Raw genomic sequence first — 14,720 nt, 5'->3', positions numbered from 1 at the left:
GCGTATATACATTGTGTGATCATGCAAATTTCTTCAGGCAGGCCCCTAAAGTTCAACGATAGAGGTTTGTCCGTTTTCTTTTAACTAGCGTGCAATAAGCGTTACAATGAAACAAGTAAGTGTACTTACTTTCTTTCACTCTGATTTATTGTGCTAGTGTGAAAACGTAGTGCCGTGTGCCGATGAAATGCACGTAAATGCCGCATGCGCCGCGCTCGTGCACGCCGGTATGTATATGGACGATGGTTTCTGTGGTAACAGATGCATAAACAGAGCACATGGCACACTTCGGTGACACTTCTAGAATAGCAATATGCTAGAATCCTAATATGCGCGTTCAGCCGCGGAATGTCAATTGAATCATGATAGAGAGAGATATATCAATATATAAAAAGATATAAAGATATACACCGCGTTATATCGGTATGATATAAAGGAATATAAGATGCAAATAAACAATACATCAACGTACATTGGATAAATTGGGTAAATTTAAATTGTAAACTAATTGACTAACTTGCACACGAGAGAAACAAGTTACAAAGTTCTGCAGATATGCACGGTTTAAGGTAAGCATTTTTCTCTCCGTATGCGCTTGGCCGTATGTGTATGTGCGTTCTCATTCTCTCTCGATCATACACCGCCTATAATTATATAATCGAAATGTTGCCGCTATCCCCCTTAGTTACGCCGCTCTGAAAATGCTATATACAATGATATTATCTAAATATTATCTTATCGCCAGTAGGATCAAATTTTTTCCCAGAGACTTCCGAATGTTACACGAATGTTGTCTTATAGAATGTAGCACAAGCGATTTCAATTCAAGTAGTTGCGCATGAAAATTGAAATCTTTCTTCTTACGTACACAGAGCAGACCACAAATCCCTCGGTGGACTTGGTACGAGCCGTTGGTTGGAGGCGCTTTGGGAACCAAGCGCTGGTTTATTTGCTTTGCCAGGCGGACTCGATATGTTGGATGTAAGTGGCGATGGCGACGCCAGGTTTATCTGCGCTGATCTAGGGCCAGTCGGAAGTGACTCGACGAAGGTACATGTGTAAACTCCCTCCCTCTCTCCCCCCCTCCTCTCTCTCTCTCTCTCTCTCTCTCTCTCTCTCTCTCTCTCTCTCTCTCTCTCTCTCTCATTGTAATACGGAAAATCAAATGTTGATAGCGCGCGCGCGCGCGCACACACACACACACACACACACACACACACACACACACACACACACACACACACACACACACACACACACACACACAGGCACGCTTATTAATTCCCCTTGCATAATTCAACAATTATTAATAATGAGACGTGACACTTGATCTCGTGTTGGATATTTAGCTGTGTATGCTTTTAGGTACGGGTGTATAAAGGAGGTGATCAGGTGACTGAACACAACATGGTGGATCCGCCCTGTGGCATAGTTGGTTTTTACACGGAGAACGGGGAACCTCGATCATCGGTAGTAGCTGTAGGAGCTGGAGCCAGTGTGTATGTTTTCAAAAATATGAGACCCTTCTTCAAGTATTGCCTACCGCACATCGATGCACACCCGAAGGAACGAGAAGTACATATGTTTTGTCGAATTTACGCCGCGAAAGATCTTGATGACGCAGAGCCATCTCTCGGCTAGTTCGATATTCCGTTTTGACTCGAAGACGATCTTGAAACGGATCTATCTTGATAATATCTTGGCATAGATCTGGCATAAGTGCGGATTGGACGAGGAATTGAATGTGCTAACACTGGCGGACGACTTGGAGCTGTTACTGAAGGAGCTTGGTGCGGCATTTCTCTCGCCTCGAACGTTAAAGTTTTTGTCTATGGACAGCAACCTGCGATTGAGCTTCGCGGAGCAGTACAGGAGAGTGCCGCTTATTAAACCCAACGCGTTAACAGCGATCGCGATCATACGAAGAGACTCGTGGAACGATCCCGCCAGTAGCTGTCTTATATTAGGAACCGAAGCTGGAGAAACCCTCATTCTGGATCCCAGGTAGACACTTGATATGTTTTCATATCAACAACAAAACTGTTCAACGCGCTCGCGCGTAATTGTCCACAGAGCTTTCTTGGTCATGGATAAGCATCAACTGGAGTGGCCACCGGTAGCATTCGCCAGCTGTGGCTTGTGGACGGGCGACGGTCGTATAATTGTCATTGGAAGGGATGGAAAAATAGGGGCGATCAGGAGAGGAAGCCCTGTAAAACTTTGGGAAACATTGCCTGCGCCAGCGGTATCTATTTCCGTTCTTACCTCGGCAGGAGCGGCAGCAGCAGTTATGGACGGTACTTTAGTAGGCTTCTCAAAAAGGGTACGCCTAAGGATAATGAAAAGCTTTTCTATCCAAATCACGAGAAAGCAACAAACAAGAAAGTGAGAAGAGAGAGAGAGAGAGAGAGAGAGAGAGAGAGAGAGAGAGAGAGAGGGAGAGGAAGAGGGAGAGAAAGGAAGACATGGAATGTTGTAACGTTATGATTTACGTCTTCGATATCTTAAATCTTGCTGTTTTACTAATTTTTTTTTTTTCTTTTTGTTTCCTTTTGTTTCATAGGGCGTAAAGCTGTGGTGTATCGGCATTCCTGGTATAATATTAGATCTAGTGAGTTTACCGGTTCCGCAAAGCGGTCTGTCCTTGTTAGCCGTAAGCACAGCGGGACACGGAATCCGCATTTATGACGGAAAGCATCATGTGGATACGGTGAAGGTCATGGAACCCGTGTCCGCTCTTAAGGTATTCCTTCCTCATTCCTTGTGTAAAAGTAAGGTAAATGTGTTGTGCTGCTGTGTCAAAGTAAATATTAAATATGAAAGAATCGGTGCGAATTATGCGAAAATAAGTAGACACGTGCGAGCAATTGAAACGATCAAAAAGCGTGCGTTTCGCATCGGGTCCTCAGCGCTGAAAGTTGAACGCTTCCTCAATATTCCTAGACATATGAGACGGGAAATATGAGAGGAAAAATGACAAATGTCTGATAGCGGTCTATCTATAGGTTTCAAGAGAAACTATACAACGAAGGATTTGCTTTCTTTCTCCGTGTATCTGATATTGTCTCCCCTGTCTCCCCGGGACATTTGAGGACACGCGATTTTGGGACCAGAAGCGAGACCTTGTCACGATTCTCCTGATATTGACGTATCCGATTCTTTTCGTGAAAATGTTTAGTACGGACGAATGGGACAAGAGGAACGAACAATAGCGATGGTCACTGTCGGCGGTGCTTTGTGCATGAAGATCCTGAAGCGCACCGCTGATTTTAATGTGAACAATTCGTCGTCGTCGTCGTCGTCGTCGAATTCGTCATCGTGCAACGCGTCCAAGTTTTCGATACCGAAAAAAACAAGACTGTTCGTCGATCAGACGATAAGAGAGAGAGCCGAGGCGAAAAAAATACACAATACATTTCAGCAAGGGTTTCTTCGTTTACGTCTAAGCACCGCTAAACAAGCCTCCGAACACTTAAACGAGAACCAAGCGTCGGGACCGAATCCCATTACGTTGGAGGCAAATGTTCTCGGTTTAGGACCCAATTACATGATTCGCATTACAGTGACCAATATCTCCGAGGGTTTGACCCATGCGGAATTGTATATTCTCTGCAGAGCCGACGACAGCGACGTGAGCCCCGGTGTGGTAAACTTGCCTCTGCTACCAAGTGCTACACCCATATCCCTAACCGTTTGTGCAAAGCTGAAGAGTCAAATATCAGGGAGGATTAAGATTTTGCTGTGCAAGAAATCAAATCCGAAGCCTTTGGCTGTAACGGTTGTGATATTACCGGCTGCTGAGGAAGACTTTGAAGTTTAAGCGATAGAATGGATCTGTTCTTCACACAGCTGCACCGAGTTGCACCGAGTTGTCTGTGCTTACAACCAACCAACACAAATGCCTGTCTCCAAGACGATGCGTCTTGGAGAGATGCATTTGCAAAGGTGTTTAATCGCAAGTGCGATGTTTCGCCAATGTCTCTTATAGACATCTCTTATAGAGATGCGCGTGATGAAGCTGCCTGGGTGATAGACGAAAGTGCATGTATATACACGTGAAACGTTTTGTGAAAGAGAGTGAGAAGAAATGGAAAATTTACAGTATCGTTGCAGAAAGCGTGGCTCAACAATAGACAATAGTGTGTTCTTAAGAGAATATCTCGTACGCGGAAATACAAAGGGGTAACTACGAGAAATGGAAAAATTAAAAGATTGAATACGTTCCAACATTTTTTTCCTCCTCAATTATCACGATATTGTAGATTATCTGTTCTTCTTAGATGAGCTAATGCCAGCCACACCCCGGCAAAAAAGAACTTTTCATTCCTTTTCATTCCTTTTCAACTCTTGGATTATATTGCTTGTTTCGCTCTAGAGGTAAGAAACATAACCCAGTTTGACTGAGAAAAAAGATGGACCTTACCCGTGCGCGATCAACTGTAAAAAACGACGAGACAGGCTGTGGAAGAAACGAGAATTTAGAGAAAAAACATGTTGCGTGCAGTATATTAGTCTGTATATCATAGCGTATAGTTGTCACGACACACTTTTATATGACACGTGTCCGTGATAACGGACACGATTATACGAAATGCGAATAACAAATATTTATTTCATTCTCAAATATTTCTGCGTCGTTAATATTCCTCACACGCTACTAATTGAGAGCTATTTGTTAATAATAAGCGTGTATGTTACCGTGTATGTTACGGGAATGGGAAGGCGTTGCGCTTTTTCGAGACATTAATTGTTAAACGTGCATCTGCTTTCCCCTTGTTCAGACGACCAACAAATACTACACGAAACTTCCTTCCTTCCTTCCTTCCTTCCTTCCTTCCTTCCTTCCTTCCTTCCTTGCTTCCTTCCTTCCTTCCATACGCCTTCCACATGTTGAGGCGTGTGTGAATGTTGACTTTTAGTTGAAATCTTGATTCTGTGTTTGGTTTCACTCTTGCCAGGAAGCAAAATTTAAATCTCGGCTAAAGCAGTCGATAATGGTTGGTTCGAAGAGAGGTCCGAGACTTGGTTGAGTAAAGAACGTCAACATGTATACACGTGCAATCGATTTACATTTGTATTTGTATATACATTTCTGTTTCTTATTTATTTTATTATCATCTGCTATTTATTTATGTACCAAGTTTGCGTATCAATAAAAGGCACGCAATCTCAATGATGACGCGATGATTTATTCAACAGTAGTAAGTTGTTATTGCGATGGAGAGTGAAATTCTTTTGTATCAAATCTCGTGTGAAAAAAAGAAAGAAAAGACATTTGCACGTTGCCATAGGTGCCGTAGATGTGTATACGTGTGAGAACGTTTTAAAATATCAACAACATTGGACTTTATTCTGTATAGACCTAGATCACAGATCACGCGATAGTCGCGATTCTGCGACTATTGTTTGTGTGTGCTAATGGAAAATGCTCATCCGACGAACTCAAATCACGAAAGCAGGAAGCACTCGAGAGAGCAACGAACATTAACGATGAGCACAGAAGATAACGCGGCGAATTGCGATCTTTTCGAAGTAAACCCAAAATTCGAAGTGAACCCAAAATAACGGATAAATCCGAACATCATTTCCGTGCTGCACGCTAAGAGAGAGAGAGATAAACATTAACCAAAACATTAATCTTATATATTTCAGTTTGTCATCGCTGTAATGACAAAAGATTACGCAAAGGCCTGTCACGTTGGAGCTCGATGTAAGATTTAATCGTAATCGTAACTGTACATTTGTGCACAAATTATCATCTGATCCAACAAAAAATCTAATCGTTAAGGATAAATTGTCGAAATTAAATATATTGTTGTATATCACGTGCGAGCAGTGATAAAGCGCAATGACAACGATACAAGCGTTAAAAGTGCTTTGGACATGCTGAAGCGCAGAAAAGAGCATGGTATGTTTTTCCTTATTCGACGCGTCTCACTTGATATATTTTATGCCGTATCTTCGTTTCTCTCTCTCTCTCTCTCTCTCTCTCTCTCTCTCTCTCTCTCTCTCTCTCTCACCCTCTCTCTCCTCTTTCTTGTCCGATAGAGATGAAAATACGTGGGAGACGTAGTTCTATCGACGGCTCATTTGAAGTTGACAATGAGCGTAAAGGTTGCGACGATGCAGCTCCTGGTAAGCAGCAACACGGACATTCGAATTGACCCAAAGTTGACCGATAAAGCTGTGTGTACGCGATACGCCTCGATCGGATGCTCGCGAAGTTGGGACTAGTTCCGATTTTAAACGCAAAATGCATAGAGTGATAGCGATAAGATTAAATGAAGAAAAGAACGAAGTAACAAAGGCTCCGCGTGCGTGAAAAAATCGCGACACCGTTTCGCACTCGCGATATTCAAAGTAATATATTTGTGGCATAGTCGAAACATTTCTCGAGCCATCTTACTGAAATACATTTTATTAATAAAAACATAACTATCTGTTAAAGTTTTTCCTTTTTTATACAACACATAAGTGAAAAACAGATCATGGTAGGTTTTGCGTTCGGTGTACACTCGCTGCATGTGGACACAGAGTTTTATCACACAGTGGTAGTAGAACTCTATGCAGAGTTTCTATACAGAGTGAGAGAGCGAGTAGTATAAATAACACACTCGAAACGTTCCCAAAGTAAACATACTTTGTTATTTACTTATTTATTTGTTTGTTTTTTTTTGGTCACCATGCGAATCAATTTATTCTCTCATACCGCGAAGGTTTCCGCGAGACTACTGCTCCTGTTGCGCGCTCTCTTTCTTTCTCTCTCTCTCTCTCTCCCTCTCTCTCTCTCTCTCTCTTTTTCTCTTTCTCCTCCCTTCTCCTCTTTTTCTTTCTTTTTCTCGCTTGTTTAAATCCGAGAAGCGTCTCTCAACGTGTCTCCCGTCGCGTCGTTTGAGCGACCGCACATCATTATCATATTATATTACAACGTGATGCGCGTATACTTTCGTAAAAGTAACAAAATAAAAATCCACGTACGTATATTTATGTCAGCATACACGAGCACACACTTCCTGTCACGTACGCACCGTTAATCGTATGAGTGAACAAAGGGAATATTGGAGGAAGAGGAGGAGGCGGGATTGTTGGCGATGGTGTGGCGTTGCGGAGTGGTTCTTAACATCTAGATGGTATTAAATTACAAAAATTACAACATGATACGTGCACGCGCGCGCGCGCGCGCGAGTCTCTTTAATCATTGAACACGCATCGAATTTCACTTTGATAAACGAACGGATGCCGTTCTTTTCTTTTCTCCGTTTCATTTCTTTTTACATTTCTTGTGGCTGTGTGGCGCGCCTCGAGTTTCCGGAAGAACTCTCATACATACATGTCCGTCTCGACGGACGCGTGCCGAAGCGACGATCGGTGTGTGTGTGTGTATATATATATATATATATATATATATATATATATATATATATATATAAATATGTTACGCTTATCGATCGTCGTTCCAGGACTTTTGCGTCGCTCGTCGTCGATCGAAGCGCGTCTCTCACGTCAACGGGAGATCTCGCGGCTCTTCGAATCACTACCTCTCTCTCTCTCTCTCTCTCTCTCTCTATCTCTCTCTCTCTCTCTCTCTCTCTCTCTCTCTCTTGCTCCTTTTTTGTCGATGTCGTTCGGCCCCGCGTTTAGTTCCGACAAGGGCGGCCGCGGATCTCAGTGCGCTACGTCTCAGAAGAAGGATATGCAATAAATATAACATTCGATCCGTCGATCGGGAGAAGGAGCAACGACGACGACGACGACGACGACGACGTCGCCGCACGAAGAATGAGATACCGTCGTCGCCCCGTCTGATTACATCGATATCTCTCACTTTTTCGTACTCTACGTTGGCATGAAACTCATTGCTCTACCCGGTCACTGGCCTTCGCTGTCGCTGTCGCTCTTATCTGCAAAATGGACATTTCGTAATATTATTTTGTTGCGCCGCACGCGCTCGAGAAGAGAATCAAAGATTGCGCGTTCGTCGCATCGATCTCAGTCGTTATTATTATTATTATTCGGTATTATAAGGTATTATAAGGTATTGAACGGAAATTTGTTACGTGTTCCATGATGGTAAAAAACGACATTGCGGGACGGGGGAGGGGACGGGAGGGTATAGGGGCGGGTAAGGTACTTAAATTAATTAATAAATATAAGCGGCCGGTTGTGTGCGCGAGGTACGCTGCATCCGCGATCCTGTTGGTGGCAATTTTTTTCGGACGTTCACGTGCCGTAACGTGCGATGAGCCGGCGTTGATTAAGTATGACTTACGAGGGTAGTTGCGGGATTGTACCTTTTTTACCGGTATACGCGTGACGCTTCAGTCTGTCGTAAAGATCGTCTTTCGTGCCGTAAATACTGGCATTCGATCGAGCAAGACTGTTCATCTTGCCGTTGTGCAGGCTCTCTGTACAGATTGGACAGAAAAAAAGGAGGAAATGAGAGAGAGTACGTACGTGCGCCGTACGGCGTCGTACGTATATAAGCGTCGTATGCAAAATTCCTTTCCCGCGACAGTGATTCTGTGTCGTCACTATTACTTACACGCTGAGCGCTTCTCGTCTTACCTTTCATATAAGTCTCGTTGTAGAAATTGGGCATCTCCCAGCCGTCCTCTTCGTCGTCGTAGTAGTGGGCGTACGTGCTGTGATGCGACGGCGCTATCGACTCGGCGTAGGGCGTCGGTGCGCCGTAATAGAAATTAACCTGAGAGCCGTTCTGATCAGTCGCCGGTGTGAGCATTTTCTTCGGCTCCTTCTTTCTGGAAGCTCTGGAGAGTCAAAAGCGAGAGACGAGCGTGCGTCAGTGTGACACCTTGATGAGAGGTGAGATTCCAATTTGCGTGCGGCGAGAGAGCGCTAATAATAATAATTTATCCCTTTTTCACCAACCTCACGCAAATCATCCAGACGAGCAGCACGACGATAATTATCAGAATAACGCCACCCGCTATGCCGCCGGTGATGTAGAAGAACTCGGACTTCTCCGTGCAATGCTTGCCGGTGAAGCTACCGCTGCACCTGCACGAGGGTTGTCCGCGCGAGTCCTTCAGGCAGACGCCCTCGTTGTCGCAGTAAGCCAGACACACGTCGGTGCAAACCGTTCCGGTGCCGTTGTATCCGGGTTTGCACTCGCACTTAAAGTCGCTCGTCTCCGGTATAAGTAGACAGTAGGCGTTTGCGTCGCAGTGCATTTCCTCGCCGCTGGTCTCGCACGGATTCGTGCAGTCCGTCTTGCTCGTCTGCACAACAAACACGCGTCTCATATATTATTACGGCATCTCTCTCTCTCTCTCTCTCTCTCTCTCTCTCTCTCTCTCTCTCTCTCTCTCTCTCTCTCTCTCTCTCTCTCACACTATTCTCACGGTCAAATTCTTGCTCAATTTCATGCTCGCATACCTGTTTCCACCGTCTCCTTGAGAGAGATGGAAATGGCTCGAGACAACGAGACGCGCGGCCGCGCCGCTATCAGTTTGCTATGCAGAACGCGGCGAGGATATCGCAGGTATATATATACTCACGGCTGCGGGACCTTTGGTGCTCGTGTTGGGTGGGCACGGGATGCAGAAGGTTTGTTGCGGTTCCGACTGGTACGTGCCCTTCTTACACTCCACGCACTCGTTGAGCGTACCGTTGAGGTGAGTCCCAGGCTCGCAAACTGGGAGCGAGCACTCCTCTACGGCGGCGGATCCCATGTTGGGAGTCGTCCTGCCGATAGGACAGGCCTGGCAGGACGCTTGAACCCCCTGCGTGCGATACGTGCCGCGCGGGCACGGCTCGCACTTGCCCTCGACGGCCAGTTGCTGTCCGGAGCCACATTCATCCCGGCACTCCTCGCGAGAGACCGCCTCGGCCGTCCTTGTGGTCTTGCCGAGGCCGCACAGGAGGCAGGAGAAGCTGCCTTCGTTGGGCTGATAGAATCCGTGGCCGCAGCTACGGCAAAGACCGGCCACATCGTCGTAATACTTGCCTGCGGGACAGCGCTCCTTGCAGTCCGCTGCGCTACGCGCACCGGGACCCACGGTCACGCTGGGACGACCGGCGATCACCGGACAGGAGCTGCACTTGAGCTGACCGGATTCGCTCTGATAAGTGCCGACTGGACAAGACGCGCACTGTTTCCTCTTCTCGTCGTAATAAGTGCCCACCGCGCATGGTACTGCGAATGATTAATTTTTCACCGTGAGTGGATTTAATCGTCGCGTCGTATTGATGGGCGCGTGTGATCTTCCGCGTGTTTCATTATTTCGAGCAGCATGCATCGTATGTACTTGTTGCTCCACTACTGTCTCGTGGAGATGTAGTTGACCACCCGACCAGACCAACCAACCAACCAACCAACTGGGCATCACTCGCCGAAATACTGCTCGGAAACGTATATTAAATCGGACTGAACTTTTGACTTTGACTTTAAATAACAAAGAGGCAGACGAAGGTTGAGTTGAGTTGATGACTCGACAACTCGGCGCCACAACTTACCACAATCCGGTGGCATGACAACTTGGCCGATCGGACAGGCATAGTCGGATTCCAGAATGAGAGACGCGGGGTCGGGCACGGTATTGGGTAAGATCTGATGGACGTCGAATTTATTCTCCTGCAGAATCAGCTTCTCGAGCAACGTCTGCACGGTAGCGCGCTCGTTCGTGTTGGCATTCAGGATAGGATCGCTGCGAGAAACACGCGAGTGAGCGTTAATCGGCGATACATTTTTCTTCGGTCGATCTTTTCTTCTCTTTTCTTTTGGGTAAAACAAGTAAGTAAGTGAATGAGGCATGAGGGAGAAGGCATGAGGAAGATGTACAGGCGCGCGGATATGTACACAGCCGTTGTTATCTCGAGGCGAGTGTCAAATGTAAAAGGCAGACCCTGTCTTGGTCGCGATTCTCATCGCGATGGACTCGCGTGCGTCGCAGATTAAATCACACTCGTACCCTTGGTAATTGCAAATTCGTAATTAATACATATCAATCGTGCTTGTCGACGGAGTGTGTTCGAATCGTAGAGTGGTCTGCGCTCGCCCACACTCGCACATTACATTCGGAATTTTCTTTACTTCGCGTAGCGAAACAGCGGCCGAAACAGTGCAGCACCAAGAAGCGCAAGTGTGTGAAATCAAAAAGGAGAGAGAGAGAGCTGTGTATCGATTGTCTTGATCGTTGACTTATCATTATCATCAGACACAATTGTCATTATGCACCACAATTGTTATTTCGCGACTCGACAAAATCAGTCAGAAACTTTCGTCTTCCTATTTCCTCAACACTTTTTTTCGTTTTCACCTCACTTGCGCTTGCGCAGGTGGGACCTGCCGCTCGCAGGTTACGCGTACAGGCATACAGGCGTAGTGGAGTTTGTCGCTCGTTTGCATCAATCTTGGTTACATGATGATGGTGGTTACATATCACTGCTGGTGGTGGAAGCGTTCCCCTTGCGACTCGCTACGATGACGTGCTTGTTACTTGTTCCACCTGCTACCAGGCGGGCACCAGTGACCAGTCGTGCGCGCTAGCGGTCGGAAGACAGAGAGAGAGAGAGAGAGAGAGAGAGAGAGAGAGAGAGAGAGAGAGAGAGAGAGAGAGAGAGAGAGAGAGAGAGAGAGAGAGAGGGAGGGAGGGAGGGAGGGAGAGCGAGAGCGAGAGAGAGGGTGAGAGGGAGGGAGGGAGGGAGGGAGGGAGGGAGGGAGGGAGGGAGGGAGAGAGAGAGAGAGAGAGAGAGGGGGGGGGAGGGAGAGGGGGAGAGAGAGAGAGAGAGAGAGAGAGAGAGAGAGAGAGAGAGAGAGAGAAGAGTTAGTAACGACAAAGTTAGTAACGTGCACAGTGCACCAGTTTATCCTCTCGTACAATCACGACGGCCAATAATCGTCGGTCGTAGGATTAGTTTAGTTAATGTGACGTCGTGACGTCACTGTTTCGTCACTGTTTGTTACGTATTCATACGTATGAGAGCGTTATGCCGAGCGGATAGGACTGAAAAATACATGACAGGCTGGAACATGACGGCGCGGGAAGTGGCTACGGCTACGAGCCGCGCAAAGTGCTATATACGTCCGCTTGGAATGATAACGTAGCGAGAAATCGTAGCGGGAAACATTGAATGAGATGTGCGGGATGTAATGTAGGTAGGTAATGAGACACGTGTAAATGAGACGGATCGCGCGTGACGTGAGTCGAGCTGAGTCCTTACTTTATCGCCGGGAACGAGATCTCCACCTCGTAGGTATCACTGCCTTGGCGACCCTGTCTCGTTCTATGATGCAAACACAAGCAATACAAAAATGTTCAGTACTGAGTGTCACCGTGAGCGAAACACTGTTTCGTAAGCACGATACGCGGTTCGCGCGTATGTCCGGATCGGACATACGGACATACAGACGGCGAATCTTGAATTTAGACATTGAGAACGATCGAGGCAATAGCGAAGTCTACGGTCTACGGCACCGCCGTAGCGACGCTTACTCGACGCTTTACGATACGGATACGATATACTATACCAGATAAATACTTGGCGTAATACCACTACTACTACTATGGCTAAGAAGGCGAATTTTCTGAAAGAGAGAAAATCGCGAATCACACCTGCAAACGTTTCAACGGCGAACGTTTCATTCATTCCTTTCCTTCTACTTCACGATGTATTTTTTCCATCGGAAAAAATTGTCATCTGTATGATGTTTGACTTACGGCTTTGCGGGCACGATCGCGGAGATGATGTACGTTCCGCCGTCTTCATCGCTCGTATCCCTTGTCGTGCGTGCGCGATGATCGCATTGCACGTCGATATCGAGGTCCTTGCACTCGCGAGTACCTACAATCATTGTCGTACGACATTCGGCATTCAGAGAACGAAACGCCAAGACAATTATATTACTTTGTTGCGCCTTTGAATCGCGCTCGCGCGATAAAGCGCGAGCGCGATTGCATGACACGGACGTTCGAAGATTCGAATTTTATCGTTTGGGAGGGGGAGAAAGAATCACCTTCGTAAGAGTACGAGCAGAAATTCCAGTCCCTGTTCAAAGAATTGACGGCGCCTTTGACCTTGTCGCGGAGCACATTCTGGCCGGCTTCGTTGCAGAGCACCGACGTGGGGAAGCTCATTTTAATTCTGAAGACTCTCTGGGCCGGAGTGGCGGCTGCGAAGACAAATGCGCGACACGTTGATTGACGAGGAAACGAGATTTATCGGGGATCGGGAGAAACGAAACGCGAGTGAAACGAGCCGAGCCGGCCGATTGCTCACTTGTACAAGCGGGGTAGACCAGAGGTAGGCTGGGATCACCGGTGGGCCTCCAGAAGCCTTCCGCGCCGCACGTGTAAAACTTGGGAACCTCCTGCGAGAATCGGAGTCCGGTGTTGCAAGAAATTTCGCATACCTTAAACTGACTGCCGGAACCCCAGTCTTTGCATTGCTGCGTGCCGCCGATCGGATCGTCCAGCACCGGACAAAAGTCCGCTGTAAAGGTAAAAATTTGAGCACATCGTTTGAGTCGCAAACTATGATGATGACGTGGAGAGGGGGAGAGAGAGAGAGGTAGAGAGAGAGAGAGAGAGAGAGAGAGAGAGAGAGAGAGAGAGAGAGAGAGAGAGAGGGAGAGAGAGGGAGGGGAGGAGGTAGAGAGAGGTAGAGAGAGGTAGAGAAGGTAGGAGAGGTAGAGAGAGGTAGAGAGAGGTAGAGAGAGGTAGAGAGAGGTAGAGAGAGGTAGAGAGAGGTAGAGAGAGGTAGAGAGAGGTAGAGAGAGGTAGAGAAGGAGGTAGAGAGAGGTAGAGAGAGGTAGAGAGAGGAGAGGTAGAGAGAGGTAAGAGAGAGGTAGAGAGAGGTAGAGAGAGGTAGAGAGAGGTAGAGAGAGGTAGAGAGAGGTAGAGAGAGGTAGAGAGAGGTAGAGAGAGGTAGAGAGAGGTAGAGAGAGAGGTAGAGAGAGGTAGAGAGAGGTAGAGAGAGGTAGAGAGAGGTAGAGAGAGGTAGAGAGAGGTAGAGAGAGGTAGAGAGAGGTAGAGAGAGGTAGAGAGAGGTAGAGAGAGGTAGAGAGAGGTAGAGAGAGGTAGAGAGAGGTAGAGAGAGGTAGAGAGAGGTAGAGAGAGGTAGAGAAGAGGTAGAGAGAGGTAGAGAGAGGTAGAGAGAGGTAGAGAGAGGTGAGAGGAGAGAGGTAGAGAGAGGTAGAGAGAGGTGAGAGAGGTAAGAGGAAAGAGGTAGAGAGAGGTAGAGAGAGGTAGAGAGAGGTAGAGAAGGTAGAGAGAGGTAGAGAGGTGAGAGAGGTAGAAGAGAGGTAGAGAGAGGTAGAGAGAGGTAGAGAGAGGTAGAGAGAGGTAGGAGAGGTAGAGAGAGGTAGAGAGAGGTAGAGAGAGGTAGAGAGAGGTTAGAGAGAGGTAGAGAGAGGTAGAGAGAAGTAGAGAGAGGTAGAGAGAGGTAGAGAAGGTAGGGAGGTAGAGAGAGGTAGAGAGGTAGAGAGAGTAGAGAGAGGTAGAGAGAGGTAGAGAGAGGTAGAGAGGGTAGAGAGAGGTAGAGAGAGGTAGAGAGAGGTAGAGAGAGGTAGAGAGGTAGAGAGAGGTAGAGAGAGGTAGAGAGAGGTAGAGAGAGGTAGAGAGAGGTAGAGAGAGGTAGAGAGAGGTAGAGAGAGGTAGAGAGAGGTAGAGAGAGGTAGAGAGAGGTAGAGAGAGGTAGAGAGAGGTAGAGAGAGGTAGAGAGAGGTAGAGAGAGGTAGAGAGAGGTAGAGAGAGGTAGAG

The 14,720-nt window shown here is 46.9% G+C and overlaps 2 protein-coding genes across 2 annotated transcripts; one reads left to right on the top strand and one right to left on the bottom strand.

Moving 5' to 3' along the window:
- The first annotated feature begins 140 nt into the window (after positions 1–140).
- On the top strand, positions 141–5,198 carry LOC105181300 (Bardet-Biedl syndrome 1). Its single transcript, XM_011137987.3, has 7 exons — positions 141–569; positions 873–1,050; positions 1,366–1,575; positions 1,709–2,004; positions 2,074–2,323; positions 2,564–2,743; positions 3,179–5,198. Exons 1-7 carry the CDS (start codon positions 556–558, stop codon positions 3,818–3,820), a joined length of 1,770 nt encoding a protein of 589 aa, XP_011136289.1. The 5' UTR covers positions 141–555; the 3' UTR covers positions 3,821–5,198.
- Positions 5,199–7,421: 2,223 nt separating this feature from the next.
- On the bottom strand, positions 7,422–13,511 carry LOC112588907 (sushi, von Willebrand factor type A, EGF and pentraxin domain-containing protein 1-like). The gene is made up of 10 exons (XM_025300244.1): positions 13,240–13,511; positions 12,977–13,132; positions 12,681–12,804; positions 12,184–12,246; positions 10,477–10,667; positions 9,519–10,156; positions 8,890–9,239; positions 8,566–8,768; positions 8,292–8,405; positions 7,422–7,901 (listed from the first exon to the last, which is right to left on the bottom strand). Exons 2-10 carry the CDS (start codon positions 13,095–13,097, stop codon positions 7,870–7,872), a joined length of 1,836 nt encoding a protein of 611 aa, XP_025156029.1. The 5' UTR covers positions 13,098–13,132; positions 13,240–13,511; the 3' UTR covers positions 7,422–7,869.
- Positions 13,512–14,720: the final 1,209 nt, after the last annotated feature.

Source organism: Harpegnathos saltator, unplaced genomic scaffold (assembly GCF_003227715.2).
Source record: "Harpegnathos saltator strain DR-91 unplaced genomic scaffold, Hsal_v8.6 scaffold341, whole genome shotgun sequence".
In the NCBI taxonomy this organism is placed as follows: Eukaryota; Metazoa; Arthropoda; class Insecta; order Hymenoptera; family Formicidae; genus Harpegnathos; species Harpegnathos saltator.
This window is presented reverse-complemented; position numbering and strand designations above follow the sequence as displayed.